The sequence below is a fragment of the Coloeus monedula genome (genome assembly GCF_965178545.1).
Source record: "Coloeus monedula genome assembly, chromosome: 1".
Lineage (NCBI taxonomy): Eukaryota > Metazoa > Chordata > Aves > Passeriformes > Corvidae > Coloeus > Coloeus monedula.
The window spans coordinates 96,947,257-96,962,151 of NC_138781.1; the positions used below are offsets into that span (position 1 = coordinate 96,947,257).

Genomic DNA, 14,895 nt, shown 5'->3' on the forward strand with positions numbered 1-14,895 from the left:
GGATTCAAAATTCTTTGATGAAGGACACATTTAAGGCATTATCTTTTAGTACCTGCCCAGAGTTGTCAGAGGTAAGCACAAGGAAGACACGAGCCTCCATTGCTTTCATTAACCTGCTGGAGTTTGTGTACGTAACTCCTTTGGCCTGTGGCTGCCCGGGGCCATGTGCCATTCCAGCCCTGTCCCCAGCTCCTCTGCACCCCAGATAAGCAATGTACAAGGTCAGCAGTTTGGACAAAGGATAGAACTGCGACTGTGACTTTTTTCAGTGATGGGGACAGTGTGTCCCCAGGGATGGTTCAGTAGAGCATCATCTTGCAATCTCTGTGCTTGAGGGATTTTAGCACAGGAGCTCCTTGGGTCCCATGGGACCATAAACTCTGCCTAGAAGTTGTAGGTACCGGGAGGGGGATTTGACTCTTTCTCAGAGGGTTGTGTTCAGCCCTCAGTAAAGAATTCCGTTAAAGACCAGTGAGGTGATACTAAGTTGGCTTGTACTCTAATTCCATCCTATACCTGAAATTCTTTCCCTGTGTGCTTTAGTCCTCTCTTGTATAAGGGAATCAGTTCAGCGGGCTTTGTTTCTCTCTTTATCCCTTCTCCCTCTCAGCGATAGTGCGGAGGCATCTCTTGGATGTTAAACTTACGCTCTTTCCCCCCCACGACAAGCCAGCTCCCCTGAGCGGGGATCGGTCACAGGGACGGCTCCTGCCCTTGCCTTCGTGGCGGCTCGTGGCGGGGTAGGGCAGGCCCTCCCCGGGCGCGGCTCCCCAGGCCCTGCCCGCTGCGCTCCAGCCGTGCCGCAGTGCCCCGCGGGCCGCTCCCGGCGGGAGCAGCCGGAGGCACCGCCCCCGTGCCGCGGGAGCCGCCCGGGATTCCCCTCGGCGGGGCGGGGCGGGGCGGGGCGCGCACCCGCCCGGCCGTGACGTCACGGGCGCGCTGCGTCAGGGGCGGCCGGTGGCGGAAGCGCGCGGGGCAGGCGCGCGGGGGCCATGGCGGCGGGGTACGCGCACCGGCCCAACGGCGGCGGCGGCGGCCTGCCCGACCCCTCCTTCCTGTGGAACGTGTTCCAGAGGTGAGCCCCGCCGCCCCAGAGCGCCCGGCGGCCAGCGGGCAGCGGGAGGTGCCGGAAGCGGGTCGGCTGCTGCGGGAATCCGGTCACCGGCCCGGGGCTTCCAGCGCGGGGTTTGGCTGCCGGGGCGGCTGGCAGCGCTGTAAACACCGTGCTGGTTTCCCTGTGGGAGGGACTCTGTAAGAAAGGGCTGAGGAGGAATAAGTGTGGCTGTATTTTATAGCAAGGGTAAAGGGGATTGATGGGAGCGAGAAGGTAACCATGAAAGCGCTGAAGTAATTTTTAACCTGAGATTGCAGAAAGGATAGTAAAGTCTGGACGAGCAATGTAGCAGTACAGGGAAGGCTTGTAAAAAGGAATCTCATAAATGTTGAAAACTTCAAAGCTACCAACGAGAAGGCATAGGTGCACCAGGGGACGTTTAGGTTGGGTATCAGGAAGAATTTCTTCACAGCAAGGGTGATTGGACATTGAAATGGGCTGCCCAGGGACGTGGTGGAGTCACCGTCGCTGGAGGTGTTTAAGGAAAGACTGGATGCGGCACTTTGTGCCATGGTCTGGTTGACACGGTGGTGTTGGGTCACAGGTTGGACTCGATGATCTCAGAGATCTTTTCCAACCAAACTGAAATATTCTCTTGAATTCACCTGGAACAGAGGGACCTGGAAGGGAGTTAGTAAGCCTATGCTAAACAAACACACTGGCAAGATCCTATCAGTAAAGAAGCCAAAGGTGATTTCGCAATTATGTCATGTTGAGGAAACTGGGGAGGTGCCTACGTTGGATCCATTTTTATGGGAGATGAGTCAAGACAGATCCTCTGACACAAGCAGCAGCAAGAAGAGGTTAAGCAGTAGATAAACAGTACTAAGTTTCTAAAACTGGCTGATATTTACAGCGTGACTCAGGAATGCAGCTGCTTACCTACCCAGCCTGCTGTAAAACAACTTCCTCTGAGAACTCAGCAGAGGCATGCATGAAGCCATTTCTCTTTTCAAAGGGTCCAGAAAGAAACAGATCAACCATCTGTTCTGCACCAGGAAAACCAGTGAAAATAATTTTAAATAATGTAGTTAGTCAGGAGAGTTGCACAGCTTTTGTTGAAAGTATTCCTGTCTGGCAGACTACTGTATAAATCCTGGAATATGTTTGGTAAGGATTGGATATGGATATGATGGCTAGAATTGGAGCAATTCGCATAATCTGTATGCTTTCCAAAAATACTCCCAACACTATCAAAAGGCTCTTACAGAAATTCAGTAAATGTAGAATGAATAGAAGCATTCTCCAGTGGATGGAAAGCTGACTGAAGGAGTGTGTGTGGTCATCCGCCACACTGACAGATGGAACTCTCCTGGGATCATTATGTAATCTGTTCAGGAGCAGCTGGGGGAAAAGAGGGTAGGTTTAGATTGGAGGGTGGGAAGAAGTTCTTTACTGTAGGTGTGGTAAGGCACCGGAACAGATTGCCCAGAGAAGCTGTGGGTGCCTCATCTCTGAAAGTGTTAAAGGCCAGGCTGGATGGAGCTCTGAGCAACCTGGTGTAATTGAAGGTGTCCCTGCCCACAGCAGAGGGGTTGGAACTTGAGGATCTTTAAGATCCCTTCCAACCCAAATCATTCTGTGGATCTGTGATTCTGTGAGAAGAGGGTGAACAGTCAGGTGAGGTTTGCTGATTCCTGCAGTAACTGAGGCCTGTGAAAGCTTGCAGGAGCACCTTACGGTCCTGAATTACTGGGCTGTATCAGCCAGTCATGGCCAGATCATGATCCCTGTGTGACAGGTGAGCCCCATATGTCAAGTGGAATCCAGAGTGGGAACCTGATGTCCATGAGGAAAACCCGTTTTAATTTTGCATAATTTTGTTTATAAAAGGAATGTGCTGACTGATGATGCTCAGCAGCAAGATAAGTAGGTCATAATGCATTTTCATGAAAATATCAGCTTAGCACTTGGTAGCAGCTCATAAAAGGTAAAAAATGTTCACAATACTAAGAAGAGAAACAGAATAAAAAAGGGAAATACCTTTTTGTTATTGAAATCTTTGCAACTTACGCTTGCAATTTCAGTGTTGCATGTATTTGTGGAAGGTTACATAATTCTTGGAGATGGGGAAGGAAGCAATAAAATGAACTGGAAGTGTTTAGAAAAAGACAGCAAGGACTAAAGGAGAAGAAAATCAGCTTCTGCGAACAGGGATCAACTGAGCAGGACTGTGCTTTGGAGTGGTAGTAAATGAGGGGAAATAAAAACTGTCAGTCCAAGGGGAACATCCTTGTATGAGATGGAGGGAAGTCCCTACCACTTTCAGTTTCCCTTCTAAAGAAGGCATGATCATTCTTTATTTGGGCAGAAATTACTTAATTCATTCATTTTGGCATAGAACTTGACTCTTTAGGACAATAGACTGTGAAGGCTCAGTAAAAGCTGGAAGCTGGCTGTGCTGTTTCCTCTTTGACCCCATTTGAAAGGGGCCAAGGCCTGGCAGTCGATTGAGTCTTTCAGTACTTTGGTCACATTAGTGACTTCCTCTCCATTGCCAACATGTGAGAGAATCTGGGTGCCAAACCTGTTGCTCCAGTTTGGGAAACAAGCAGCTTACTACTGTGACATTAGGCATTTTGTGGATTTAACCAGCACGTGTGCTCTGCAGTTCTCTTAAACAGAAATAAATAAAAATACTTCTTTGTGCAGAGCATGCCCAAACTGTTTCATTGGCAGTGTGTGTTTCTGTGCATCTCTTCACTCATGAGTAAGCCTTACAGTTTTCTTTGGAGCTTTTATCATGTGCCAGTGACTTTTCAGGAAAAGATTAATCTCACCTGATGAGTAAGAACCAGAATGCTGAAGTCTTCAGCAAGTGGAACCTGTTAATTTCAGCCATTTAAAGCTTACTATGTGTTTTTGTTTTGGTTTTTTTCCAGAGTTGATAAAGACAGGAGTGGAATAATATCTGATAATGAACTCCAGCAAGCATTATCTAATGGTAAGTCTGTAGATGAGCAGTGAGGTAGTTCATCGTAAATTTCATGTTAAATTTGTTGTGACAGTGGCTACTCAATGCCTTCATTCTCTGTATGGAGGGGGGTGGGAAGTGTTCCTACCACTGAGGGATGCTGTTTAATCTACAGCAAAAGGTTGGAAAGGGAAGAAAAAATGGACAATCCTCCTGATTTTTTGTTTGTTTGAACTGAATATCTGTTGTAACCATTACTGATCTGTATTCTGAGGAATGAAGGCATGCACATCCCTTTATTTTTTTTCCAGCTCTGCTTCCTAGAAATCATAACCAGTGATTTATATATTCCTTGCTGATCACTACTGAACCTTTGTTTTTTAACCTGGATCAGTGTATAACGTGGACAAAGCTGTTTACAACCAGCCTTTTCACTGCACATAATTTATTTTTCATACAGTATGGTGCAGGAAATAAAGTATGCTTGGCATTTTTCCTAACAGAGTAGAAAGATGCACTCTAGATCTAGTATTAAAACTTCCTAATAGTCTGTCAGTTCCTTGTTGTAATACTCAAAGAATAACTAGGGTATTGATAATAACTCATGGAAACAAAATAAAAAATGAAACATTTTTCCAGCAGCCTATTTTTACTTTCCTCCCATGACTCAGGGCGGGTAGGCTTGTACTCTGTGGGGTTTTCTTCCATTTGGAAATCTGAAAAAGGGCATATTCAGGCTGTTTGTCCATCTCTGAGTCCATACCAAGTTTCCCTTCTCCCAAAGTTTATTCTTTTATCCTTCCTGTGCTTTGTGACTGAGAAGGGCTTAAACTGATGTGAGCTGCAGCATACACAGACTGAAGGGCCCTTTTTGTCAGTAATTGCCTGACTTGAAATAAATTGATAAGGCTCTATTTAGTAAAATTGCAGTCTTGTAAATGACCTGGATTTACTAGAATATTTGTTTAATAATGTATCTGATAAATTAAAAGCTATGTATTGTGGCTGCCAGACCTGATCCATAATTAAAATTTTGACTAAAATCTTCAGCAAAAACTAAGTTAAGTCACCATTTTCATTTAGATTACAGTGCTGTTTAGAACTGTGAGAACCTGTCATTTTTAATTTTACCTGCTGTTTTAAATTTTATATATTTTAAATATCTTTTCACATGAACCTGCCATTTTTAATTTCGTATGTTTTAAATATGTCCTCATATGGTTGAATTTAAGAATAATAGGCAGTGATGACTATCTGAGTTTATTTCTTTCCTTATTTACAGTGTAGATTAGCAGTTTCAGTGCTCTGCAATTATGAAGAATGCCTACCAAGTGAATTCACTGTTAGACAAAATATTTATAGAACTGTAAGCTTCCTGCATTCCAAGAGATTCTAGATCTTGTACATCAAAGTCACTAACAATTCACTATGTTATATTTAAAATATATCTTCTAGTGGATGGTTGTGCGTGGCTGTCCTGCAATTTAACCTGGGCTAAAAGAATATTATGTGTTTATTTCTAAAACATTATAAAAGTCTGCATCGTGTTCATTGAAATTTGAAGTTCAGTGTGGTTTTGACAATTTGACATTTTCAACCTGTGAAGTTTTATACAGATAACAATGTGCTTACCTGAGAGGGGCTGATCATCACTTTGTCTAATTGTTTGCACAATAAAATCCTATGCTTCCTTCTTGTTTTTTTCTCTGCTGCTGTGGGAAGTTAACAGTAGAGCCAGGAGAGAAGAGACAGAAACAGCTTTCCCTGTTTATTGGAACAGGCTGAAATCAGTACAGTTCTTCACCTCTGGAGTTGCTCAGATTTCACTCTGTGGCATCTATATGAGTCACTTGAATATTTCAAGATGAAATAAGTTAACTTTCAGACTGTATTTTCACTTTTTCCTCTTATTTTGTTCAGTGTTAAGTGCTGGCACCTTATTAATTCCATTATTTCTTATTTTTGTGACGAGACATACAACTCTAAGGTACTGATGTTCTCTGTCTAAAATACTGCTTAAGCATTTTTAGAGTCATTTTTCCTCTTCTCTTTCTCTGCTTACATTTCTCTTTATGTGCAAATAGTCACAGGACCTGCCTAGAGTGCAGGGTTCCCCCTGTAGAGTTACGCCACTTGAGCCAGCAAAGCCGACGTGCTGGATCCCAGCGCGGCCCTTCTGTTGGGATTTGTGGTCAGCTGCCGTATCCCTGGGAGCGCTCCGCAGTGCCCTCGGCTCCGCGACTCCTTTGTGGTCTCACCGATTCCTTGAGGCCCTGCAGGCAATCACAGCCAGTTCAGTATGTGCTGCTTCGTCCTCCTGCTTCCTTTGCAGGCTCTAGAGAATCGATGGTGAAATTCTAGATGCGGCACAGGATTTTTTTTCTTTAAAGCTTAATGCTTCCTAGTGCTCGGGAATGCTCTCAACCAAGTGAAAACTATTTCATAATGACTAGCCTCTAAATACTCAGAGAAGTACAGAGCTCCTCTCCAGATGACTACTGCTCAGGCCCGTTCAAGCAGCAACATTTCTTGGTCTAAAAGTACTAATTCGAGCTAACACTTAATTGTTTTAGCAGTGGAGATGGGATTTGTACTAAACAACTCTCAATTGCAGTGTATGGTTATGCCATGTTAGGAACCCTTTCTTTTTACTTCTGTCAGAAACTAAATGCCCTGGAGTAGTCCTGTAAAAAGGAAATGAGGAGATGGGTTTTTCCTGAGGAACAGATATAAGACCTTGATTGAGTTACAACTTAGAACACTTCTGCTCCTGTCAGTAGAAAAGAGGTATTTCAGTTTAGATCTTGCCTTTTATCCAATACTTCCTGACGGCTTGAAAAAGTCCCTCTTAGATCTTCCAAGGTTTGTTAGTTTTGTTTGTTGCAGCCTGAAAAATGCTGGTCTGTGTGGTATTTGTAAAGCTCTAGTTGAAGTAATCTCTGAATCGTCAAGAACATTATTACTTCCAAGCAGCCATATTTTATAATATGCCAGCTCCATGTCATGTAGCTCGGAATTCACTGGTCTTAACATGTTTTTTTTGTTTTGTTGCACTTTTTTTAAACATTGCTTAGTATTGAGGAACTAAGTAATTCTTTCTGTTTCAGGCACGTGGACTCCATTTAATCCAGCAACAGTCAGGTCAATTCTTGGTGAGTATAGTTGTGTGATGTGACATAGTCCTAAGATAATGTTTTGTAATGTGTTCAGATGATTGAGAATGGTCTCAATTGCTACATGGTTTGTTTTTCCTCAGAGTGCCCAGCAGTAGTAAGTTAAATTATTTTCCCTTTTGATTAATACAGGAATGCCCTTTGCATACACACATGTGCACTTGTCAAAGTAGCCTGAGAAAATATTACTGCATAATTGATTAGATAATAAATGTAATTCAGGCATGAGGAGATTGTCATCTCAAATTTTCTAAAAAGATATTACATAACTTGTCTTTGGAAGTAGTTTTTCCTGTCTTGCATTTTAAGCCTATGTTTTGCTCCAGAATACCAAACAGAAGCTTTACAATGCTTAAATTCTGTTAGTGTCTAAAATAATCGCCAGTAGTGTGGAAGGTGATGGTGGTAGAAGGATAAAGACTCAAGCACAATAAATCAAATCTTCTTTATCACACAGTTCATAAATCCAAGGACTACACTTTTTGCTTTGTTTTCAATAAGTTCAGCAGCAGTCCGAGTTCCATCACCGTGTGACATGCTTTGTATAAAGATAACAGTATCAGTAAGTCAAATGCAGATGAATATCCCAGCACTCTTGGGAATAGATGTAAGACTTTTTAATGTGTCCTTAGAAAAGAACAATCCACAATGCCCATTTTGATTTATCACTGGACGATCAATCAAGTCCTCAGTATTTTCGAACTGAAAATGAAAACCCAGGAAAAAGAAACATTCTGTGATTCATTCTGGTACTCTTTTATCTTGCTTTATCGTTTTTTCCTTCACTGGATGACTGCTTGCTTTTTCTTGGCAGAACTTTCCAAATTATCACTTGCATTTTAGCAGTTTCTTTTCTCTCTTCAGTACCTTCCACAAAGCATTCTTGTCTTCTTAAAATCCTGGCAGATCTTGCTGAGTACTATGACTAAGGTTTTATATGTGTTTCTTACTTTTTATTTCAGGCATGTTTGACAGAGAAAACAAAGGGGGTGTGAACTTCAATGAATTCACAGGAGTCTGGAAGTACATCACAGACTGGCAGAACGTCTTTCGAACGTATGACAGAGACAATTCTGGAATGATTGACAAAAATGAGCTAAAGCAAGCACTAACAGGTTTTGGTAATTCATTTGTAATTATGGTTTTTATGACTGGGTTATGTCACAGAATGAGCTGCTTACTATTACTGTTGCAGAACTGTACTGCTTTGACATATGTGACTAAAAATGAGGCAGGTGAAGGGCAGCTCTCCTTTTAGGTATAAGGTACCTTCTAACGATGTCCATGCCAGCAGCACATGTTTTTTACAGCTTTTTCCTTAAATAGAGAAAAAACATTCCACACATGTCTTGACACATCCAGTTCCAGTCTCCTCTGTGACATGCTCTGAGAGTGTTACCAATGCTTCAGGCAAAGTCTGACCTTACAGGGTACTTAATAGAACTTGCCACTTTTTAAAACAAAGCCAGCTGTCTATGCTACCAGAGCATTCTGATGCCTAAGGAACTTTCACTCCTGTCACTTGACTTGTAAAGACTTGATCTGCAGCCCTAAACCATTCCCTCAATCAAATAGTCACCTTAATCTGTAATTATATTTACCATGACTCTGTACATAATTATTATTAAGCATGGGTATTATTGCATGCATTTTAGTTTAACAGAGATACTGGGAAAAAAAATCGTTGTAACTCTTTACTGTTTTCTGGTTTTGTTACACATGCCTGCTAGACAACCTTGTTCTTTTTATAGAAGGACTGCAGTAATTGAAACCTTTTAAAGTATTTCTCTTTTTCCAAGGTTACCGACTGTCTGATCAATTCTACGATATCCTTATTCGGAAATTTGACAGACAAGGAAGAGGACAAGTTGCTTTTGATGATTTTATTCAATGCTGTGTTGTTCTACAGGTAAGATTGAGATATACTTTTATGTCAATTGAAAAAAAATTACCTTTTCCTAAGATTTTCTGGTTCTCACTTTAACAGTGGATCTAAAACTTGCTTTTATTTATAATAAACCATTTGAACTAAGTATATGACAAGTGCTAGAAACAGCTTTGTGTATTGGTCTTCATTAGTAATTCCTTTGATTCTCAAGTAAATTTGATACAATGGGTGAGGAACAAAAAAGTGCAAAATAGTCTCACTGTTTCACAGTGTCTGTTAGTTAAATACAGACTTCAGAGCTGTTCCTGCTGGGGTAGTGGTAGAAATATACAAAAAGCCCCACAACCTTTCAGTGGGAGAGAGAGAGAGAACCTGGAGGGAAAGCAGTTCCCTGTAAAAGCAGTTATCTCTGTTACTTAGACACATCAGTCACCTGTGTATTTATTTGTAATATTAGGCAGTTATAGTTAATTATAGACTTGAACTCTGCTAAAAAGGGCTTTGAAATGCAGTATCACTCAGCTGATGTTTATGAAACCGTGCTGGTAGTTGTTCTGGTCCACTGTCCATACTGCTCTGGGGTTATACAGTGACAGCTCAGATAGCAATGGCACAGGAAGCACATTTGCCTAGAAGGTGAGATATGCACAAGGTACGTATTGGATTCTGTTTCCAGCTGACTCAAATGTGACATTGTTTTTCCCGTGCCAATTATAAATAGTCTATATAGTCTTGTCTATAAAGAAGTGCCTAGGTAGCCTTAGGTAATGTATCATTATTGGCAAAGAGCTATCTTTATAAATAAGACTGTAAAATGGCTACAAAGGGGTTGAACAGAAGGGGTTCATATAGCTATAGAAGCCCAGGTGGCAAGGGGAGTATGTGGCAGTCTGAACCTTCCCCTAGAACAAAAATGTCTATTATTTTTTTCTCTCCTCCTCAGAGGCTGACTGATGTGTTCCGACGATACGATACTGATCAGGATGGCTGGATTCAGGTGTCCTATGAGCAGTATCTTTCCATGGTCTTCAGCATCGTATGACACTGATAACCAGGAATTGCACACTGGCATTACACAGACTGGAGCTGCCAAATCATCCTCTACTGAATAAGATCACTGATGTATTATAATGGATGTAACATCACATTCTTAAATTTTGTATGTTGGTAATCACTGTCAGAATCTGTACTTGAGTTGATTTTTATTTGTATTATTGTATGATATGACCATCTCTGCTTACTGTAGTACAGAAAGCACAGAATCTAGATTTAACTGGTGCAATGTCAAACATAACCTCTTACACATATCCTGCATGGGAGCAATGACTCTTTAGAAATGCCAAATTAAAGTAATGCTTGTTAGTTTATATGAGTTGAAAGTCAGAAGTTGCACAACATGTTTTGCATGTGCCTTACTTTTATAAGAGTTTAATGTATTAATTTTTAATACAGAATTTAAAATTAAGTAAAAATACTAGGTCAACTACTAGGTCTGTTTCACTTTTATACAGCTTTAAGGGGATGGTGATTTTATTTCTGTATTCTCATTTTCTATGATTCAGGGGTCTCTCCACTTGGATGGCCTTTTTCTATTTTATTTTCTAGCTGCCTCCTTCTTTCAGGCCATCCTTGGGATGGCTTCAAATACAACTTCTTCCAGCTCTGAAGCAGATCATACTGCATCTCCCTCAGTAAGTTTCCCCACAAAGATGAACCCTGCCTCTGAATATGTTCCCTTTGCTTAGTTGTCTCATTTAACACCAAAAGTCTTCCTTTTTGTGCTGAAGGACTTATTTGAAGTAGTCTTGAATTGACAGACATTCTCATAACTTTACCCTACATCTCACCATTTACAGCTGAGAGAGAGTGGTAAAACTCAAGACAAGTAATGACTGATTTCTGTGTCAAACACTATCTCTTGCAGTAACTCTGAAGAAGCAACTTGGAGGAACCAAAGAAAAGTTTAAAAAAAAAAAAAAAAAAAAAAAACAACCAAAAAACAAAGTTACGATGTTACTTCCAGGTGACCCTGAGATTGGCTCAGATTGTCAGAGAATGGTACAAATAACAGCAAGGTTGCAGGTTCAATCCCTGTATGGGCCACTCACTGAAGAGCTGAACTCAATCATCCTTGTGGGCCCCTTCCAACTCAAGACTGTTCTGTGATTCTGTGTCTCAGCCAGAGTAGAGTGTCTGGCGTAAGGGTGAAGGCAGCAAAGTGGCAACTGTTCAGTTATCAAACATCTGTCACACAGAGAAGCTGCTACTGTTTGTCAAGTGATAATCAATCAGACCATTAGTGACAGCCCAGCAACAAACTGAACACTTTCCTGGTGTGAAATATGTGGGGAAAGACCAATGGTCTCCATGGCATAAGCACACCAAAACAAGGAGTTCTCCCAAAGCACTTTGGGCGTCATCACCAAAAAAGCAAGGAATTGGTTTTGGCTGAGGAGGGAGATCAGGAATAATGACCAGTGTCAGAAACCACCTCATCCAACAGCCTTGGATGAACTGTGAAGGTTACTTACGTTTAAGAAAACAAGGGAAAAAGACTTCCACCAGTTACTCCTTGAACCTTCCCTCCCAAGAAGGCTGGGATGATAACTAGATGTGCTCTCTTCAGAAACAAAACAGAAGAGCCCCAAATTTCTGGGCTCAAAAGGGCTTCCCCATTTCTTTCCCACTAAGGAATCTGTCCCTTCGGATAATACACACACATAAAATGCAGTAATTCTGGGAAGCACTTTGAGGAATACTAGTTAAGTCCAAGACACAAACTAAAAAAGCTGGAATCTAAGAAACTTCCCAAGTTGTCTCCCCTGAAGGATGTCTCCCATGTCCAGCTGGCCTTGTTCTACTTCACTGCCCTTGATGCAGAACAGCTGGCTCCAGCACTTTCTAAAGGAGCATCACTGCTGCAGAGAACCACCAAGGTGTCTCTGGATTGGAGCACCTCTTGTCCCAGTGGGAAACAGACACTTCTAAAGGTGTGAAAGCAGGTACACCACAGACCAAGACACTGGCTGAAAAGTTATCCCCTGTCCAAGACATGTCCCAGTCTGGATTTTTATCACTGGCTTTTTAAGGAAATGTGAAATTTGCTCCAAGGGCTCAGGTGCATTCCCAGGACTCTTGCCTCCATGCCAAAGCCTGTGATGGAGCTGCATTGGTGCTGACAAGTGCCAGGCATCCAGTGCTGCTCTGCAGGCTGTCAGGACCTACTTTGTGAAGGTTGTGACTGGAGTCTAGACAGAGGATTTGTTCTGCTCCAATTCTGTACTACATGGGAGCAAGATATGGCAAAGCGGTTTCTTGGGAGTAAGGAGTACTCAGCACACCAGAGTTCAGGAAAGCTTTAGTAAATCCATGCTGTCGTAATTTGGTAACAACTCCAACTCCCTTTCAAAATGCACGAACTGTTTTCCCCCAATGCAGGACTCTGCACAACTACAACGGAGGGGTAGTAACTGATGCCCAGAAGAAAAAATAAGAGAACGTATGGGTGGAAAGAGCATCTAATCTGGGTGGAAGTCATCCAGCTGCTGTATGCCACTGGGGTATACAGTAATAGCAGTAAAATCCCACAGGGAGTGAGAAATGGGAAAAGAGTTCTCTACAACAACTTCAAATGATAAGGTCTTAACTTGAATTGACAGAGTTGCAACAGTAATATTTTCTAGCAACATTTTTTCTACAGTTTCAGAATTTTAGTTGCACTACACTTTCTGAGGGAAAAAACTATGGCAGTAACATTTGTGTAAATAACTTCTGCTAATTTTATTTACCAGAAGTAAATAATCAGATACAGTAACTGATCAATCCTACAGACTTCTAAATCAAAACTCTGGAAGACACCTGTGGTAGAAAAACCGTAATTTTGCCTTTTAAGCAAGGTTGACTATGTAATTCAGTGGATGAAAGTGTATGGCACAGCTACGAAGTGTGTGACACTATAAACCACTCCAACACTTCAGTAAGTATGAGCAGTAAATAGTGAACAGGAATGAAAAACGAAAGTGGATCTTTTCAGATGCAGAAGCAAAATAATGACAGAAGGAAAATTTTAGGGAATTGAGTTTATATGCTCAATAATAAATTGTTTTGTTCTTATTAAAATTTATGTGACAAGATCCAAAATGTATTATGACAGCTCATGAAGGCTAGCCCTGCTTCAGCACAGGTATTTAATGCACAGAGACACAGTTCAGGCATGGGTGAGAAGAAAAATGATAGTCCACAATGCAGCAGTGAACAGGAAGACAGACACTCAGGAGTAAACTTGTCTCACTTTACTTCTTTTCTTCAGCTCCATGTAAGCTGGTTTTAATTACATTAAACAGACATCTAAAGCCAGGTGTTCGTGAGCATGTGGTTCTGATACACATCAGAACTGGTAAGTATTACTCAGTTAGTATAACATTTTGATTATTTATTTTTTTCCTGTTATTTTATCTGATTGCCTTATGGGTTCCATTATTTCTCAATATGCTTTTACCAGTAGAAAGAATCAGTAATTTTTATTTTAGTAGGGGTCAATCCACCAAATGAGTTTTTCAGAAAATTTATAATGATTTCATTTTGAACAACATGATTAAAAAATCTCCATATATTTCACACCATTTCTTACTCTGCAAAAACGAAACTAATATGCCCCATTGCATACCAGTTCTCTAGAATACATTTTCCTCATATAGCATCACATTAAGACAGAGAATACCTTTGCTGTGACATCCTCCTTTCTTTGTCTAAACAGAAATGTAGTGTGTCAATTTCTAAAAATATGCTAACTATAAAGCATATATAAATTAATGGAACTGGCCTTACCTTTGTGTGAAGAAAAATAAACCTGTATTTTCAATGAATATTCTTCTTAAGTAGGTAACATAAAAGTAAACCTTTCTTTTTCCTCTGAATTGAGAGGGGTATTCAAAGGATTATTAATTTTTTGCTGACAGAATAATTTTAACATATTTTCAAAAAATAACAAAAGATTTTTTTCTGTACTATACTAAGATATAACAAATACATTACAAAAAGCCTAAACAAAATAGTATGTTCACCCGTTATGTGCAAGTTCATGTTCCAGCTATATTTCACATGTTAAAACTCTACCTCCCTTTACCTTTCCCAAGCCAAACAGAGAGTCAAATGCAGTCTCTTTCCTGAAAGCCAAGTGATGGAGATTCTCAAATCTCTTCATCTGTTTCCAGTTCAACTGTTGTTGCTCCTTAATCTTTCTCTCTAGTTTCTATTAGCACATTGACGAATGTCTGAATATTTACTTCTAGAAAGGGGAGATAAAGACATTTACAGTTACTTCCATCTCACAATATTTCACATAATACAGCATAGAGAATGTGAAAATGAAAGTTCTACTATTAAGTAGCTACCTAGTTAATTAAGTAATTCTAGTATCAGAAGCATAGTTTGCATTTGTCCAAACTCATGCCCAATGACAGCCATGCAGTAGCATATGCCCACTTCTCTTTAAATCCCTCTCATAATCTATTTCGAAAGGAGAAACTTTCATTTTGAAAAGTGTATCACTATTCTCAGCATTAATGACTATTTCTACAGTAACTGGAAAAAGAAATCAGCATGTAATGAACCAGCTCTTTGATAACATTTGTCTTGTTATCCCAATGGGTTTTGATCCATTTGGATTATTTATTATAATTCCATCCAGGTTTGGTTCTGCATGCATTTCAGTATTTTTTTCTTTACAGCAGTACATTCCCTTCCCATCGTTGCAAACCTAGCAGTACAACTCATGATACAAACTGCTAGTTAGAAAGATGACCTA

At 40.8% G+C, this 14,895-nt stretch overlaps 2 protein-coding genes across 3 annotated transcripts in view; one reads left to right on the forward strand and one right to left on the reverse strand.

The window, feature by feature from the left end:
* Positions 1–947: 947 nt before the first annotated feature.
* Positions 948–10,969, forward strand: PDCD6 (programmed cell death 6). Of its 2 annotated transcripts, none has more exons than XM_082276682.1 (6): positions 948–1,075; positions 3,997–4,058; positions 7,136–7,180; positions 8,164–8,322; positions 9,001–9,110; positions 10,033–10,969. In XM_082276682.1, the coding sequence occupies exons 1-6, from the start codon at positions 993–995 to the stop codon at positions 10,129–10,131; spliced, it is 558 nt and encodes a 185-aa protein (XP_082132808.1). In that variant the 5' UTR covers positions 948–992; the 3' UTR covers positions 10,132–10,969. The 2 variants fall into 2 exon arrangements, with proteins under 2 accessions (XP_082132808.1, XP_082132809.1); XM_082276683.1 differs by having other exon boundaries at positions 8,164–8,316.
* Positions 10,967–14,895, reverse strand: part of LOC309570063 (uncharacterized protein) — a 30,842-nt gene continuing 26,913 nt past the window's right edge. The window contains exon 14 of the mRNA XM_082276669.1: positions 10,967–14,376. Within this exon, the coding sequence (XP_082132795.1) occupies positions 14,321–14,376 (56 nt within the window). The 3' untranslated portion in view covers positions 10,967–14,320. The remainder of the gene's footprint in view (positions 14,377–14,895) is intronic.

Coding starts and splice junctions, on each gene's coding strand:
- PDCD6 (XM_082276682.1), top strand. CDS start 993: ATGGCGGCGGGGTACGCGCACCGGCCCAACGGCGGCGGCGGCGGCCTG. Junction 1,076..3,996: donor CTGTGGAACGTGTTCCAGAG/GTGAGCCCCGCC, acceptor GTTTTTTTCCAG/AGTTGATAAAGACAGGAGTG. Junction 7,181..8,163: donor AACAGTCAGGTCAATTCTTG/GTGAGTATAGTT, acceptor TTTTTATTTCAG/GCATGTTTGACAGAGAAAAC.